The 2,868-nt window shown below is 45.2% G+C and overlaps 1 protein-coding gene across 1 annotated transcript; it reads left to right on the top strand.

The window, feature by feature from the left end:
- The first annotated feature begins 922 nt into the window (after positions 1-922).
- On the top strand, positions 923-2,311 carry LOC122109946 (DDB1- and CUL4-associated factor 12-like protein 2). Its single transcript, XM_042682417.1, has one exon. It carries the CDS (start codon positions 923-925, stop codon positions 2,309-2,311), a length of 1,389 nt encoding a protein of 462 aa, XP_042538351.1.
- Positions 2,312-2,868: the final 557 nt, after the last annotated feature.

Below are 2,868 nucleotides of genomic sequence, written 5' to 3'. Positions count from 1 at the left end.
TAAATGTATATACAATAACCACCGTACCAAAATTGGTCAGCATTTATAAGCCATGGATATTTAAGATAATTTTTTTGCATGTGCTGGTCTTAAGCTCACCTGGGCATTATCCCTGAGGTTTATTTTTCTCAAGGCTGGAGTTGTAACACATAACAGTTTTATTTCTGGCTTTTTAGTAGAGGTAAGAATATCACTTGGACTTTTCTGTCCCGACTGGATTTGAATGCTGATCCTCAGATCTCAGCTTCCTGAGTAGCTAGGGTTAAAGGCATGAGCCACCATACTCACATACGGGTTTAAAATGTGGTACTTGATTAATGTTCCCTAATATTTGTATTTGTTTTTCTCCATTTCCTATAAGTTATTTGTACCTTTGACAGTTTTCATCATCAGTTGTTTGCAGTATTTTAGTAAGTTGGTTTGTAAGCTTATTTGATAGGTACTACTGATTATTATTGTACAAATATGTCATTTATTATTTTATATTTGATATACATTTTATTACCTTAAATGTCAGAACTGTGTCTACCCAGTCTTCTCCCTTTGCCCCATCTTATCTGCTTCCTATTGCCTCCTTTGGTCAGGCTTGCACTGCCAATCATTCACAGTATTTCTGCCCTTCCGGCCCCTCCGAAGCTTCTCACCATTTCCGGTCTCTGTCCTCTCAATTTCTAGAGACTTCTGTGCTTACGTCCAGATCATATTTGCCGCTGCAGCATTCTTCATATCAGTGCTGCCACCTTCACTGCCAACCAAAGTCACTTTTACACTCGGTTCTTGCCTAACCTCATCCCTTTAAGCACTCTGCTGTCAACGGACTAGGGACGCCATATTAAAAGTGCGTCACAGACTCTTGACCTTTGACACCTCTCGCTCTAGACTTAACGGTCCAGACCACCGCGTAGACAAGTAGTCGCTCGCTATGGCTGAGCAGCAATCAAGCACAGTGAAGGTAAAGGCTGAGGAGGAGGGAAATGGGAGCTGGACAACGACATTGTCATCACTGGGCTCCAGGGAAGCAGGCCAGGGAGAAGGGCCAGTGGTGGCTAAGCGGCAGAAGCGACAGGAGGTGCGGCGCTCGCTGGTGCGCTACCTGAAACACCGCGAGGTGGGTGCCAAGGTTCAGGGCTTCGGGGGCAGCATGAGTGGCTACGTGGTGCAGAGGCTGCCCGAGATGCTGCGCGAACGCCAGCTGTTCCTGGGCACCCTAAACAAGGTGTTCGCCTCTCAGTGGCTGAATGCCAGGCAGGTGGTGTGCGGCACCAAGTGCAACACGCTTTTTGTGGTGGATGTGCATTCGGGCCACATCACGCACCTCCCACTCCTTCGAGATATGGCCCCCTATGTGGCCTGGGCCCAACCCACCCGTGGCATCCATGCCGTAGAGCTGAATCCTTCCAAGACTCTAATGGCCACCGGGGGTAAAAATTCCAGCAGCCTGGCAGTCTACCAGCTGCCCACTCTCAAACCCTTCTGCTTGGGTGACCGAGAAGGCCACACAGACTGGATCTCTGCTATTGCCTGGGTGACTGACTCTGTGGCTGTGAGTGGATCCCGTGATGGCACCGTGGCTCTCTGGCGAATAGACTCTGATATGTTCACTGGCAGCATTACTTGGCACAATGAGAGAGAGCTTCTAATGTATGGTCACATTCGTCCTATATTTGTGGAGGCTATTCCTACATCCTCCAACAGCATGGATAATCAAAAGGTGCGAGACCTAGCTTTCAGTGCCAAAAACCAGGAGTTGGGAGCACTGTCCTTGGATGGTTATGTCCACCTCTGGAAAGCAGAAAACAACCTATCCAAGCTGCAGTCCGTGAGGCTGCCCCACTGCCGAGACAACTTGTGCCTGACCTACAGTGATGAGTTCTCCCTGTATGTTGTGGGCTCCCAGTCTCACATCTCCTTCTTGGATCCACGCCAACCCCAGCAAAATATCCAGTCCATGTGCTCCTATGAACGTAGCCTTGGTGTACATTCACTTAGTACCTGCCAGCATATTGTCACTGTTGGCACTGGACGAGGCTCTTTGCTCTTTTGTGACATCCGTGCCCAGAAATTCCTAGAGGAAAAGTCATCACCTGATCCAGATGCCATTTGCAGTCCTACAGGAAAGAAGTTGAAACTCTCCTGTAGCAGAGGCTGGCTCATCCATGATGACCTCTGGGTAAACTCCTACATTGGTATGCAGGAATTTCCAAATGCGGTCTATACCCACTGCTACAATTGGTCAGAGCTGAAGCTTTTTGTGGCTGGGGGCCCACTCCATTCAGACCTCTATGGGAACTATGTAGGTCTCTGGAGCTAAAGATGATTGCCTCTTTTGCAAGGTACACATATTTAACTTTCAGTTTAGCTTAACTTCTTCATATTTCATTGTGAAACACTGTGTTGTTTGTCTTCCAGATGGAGCTGAGCAAACCTAACCACTGGACTTCTAAGCAGAGAAAAAAACGTCCTTCAAAAATTAGCTTTTAAGATTTTTCTACTCTAACAGCATCGTTTGAAGAGGAGATCCACGGCAGTCATGTTTATATAATTGTGTACATTTTCTTTGTTTCCTCTTATTACCAACATGAAAACAATATAACTTTAGTTATTTCCCATGCCTACTATATAGTTTATTAACAACACTTTCTAATTACATTTGAAATCTATACTGAAGAGCTAGCTGTAGCTTATTGTGATCATACCATACATAGTTTGTATGTTGTCAGCTTTACAATGTTTTTTAGCTTATTCTCTGAAAACAAGTGTCAATGCTTATTTTTTAAGAAAGATGTTATAGAATTTTACACTTGTATGGAGATCCTAATAGTTTTAGACACTCTTTATTCAACAGTTGGGGTTATTTGAATATTCAAA

Source organism: Dipodomys spectabilis, unplaced genomic scaffold (assembly GCF_019054845.1).
Source record: "Dipodomys spectabilis isolate Male_0828 unplaced genomic scaffold, ASM1905484v1 ptg000071l, whole genome shotgun sequence".
Classification (NCBI taxonomy): Eukaryota; Metazoa; Chordata; class Mammalia; order Rodentia; family Heteromyidae; genus Dipodomys; species Dipodomys spectabilis.
The sequence above is the reverse complement of the archived record's forward strand: the minus strand, read 5'-3'. Positions and strand labels throughout refer to the sequence as shown.

What these genes read in the sequence shown, in the direction of transcription:
- LOC122109946 (XM_042682417.1), top strand. Translation starts at nt 923, where the DNA reads ATGGCTGAGCAGCAATCAAGCACAGTGAAGGTAAAGGCTGAGGAGGAG.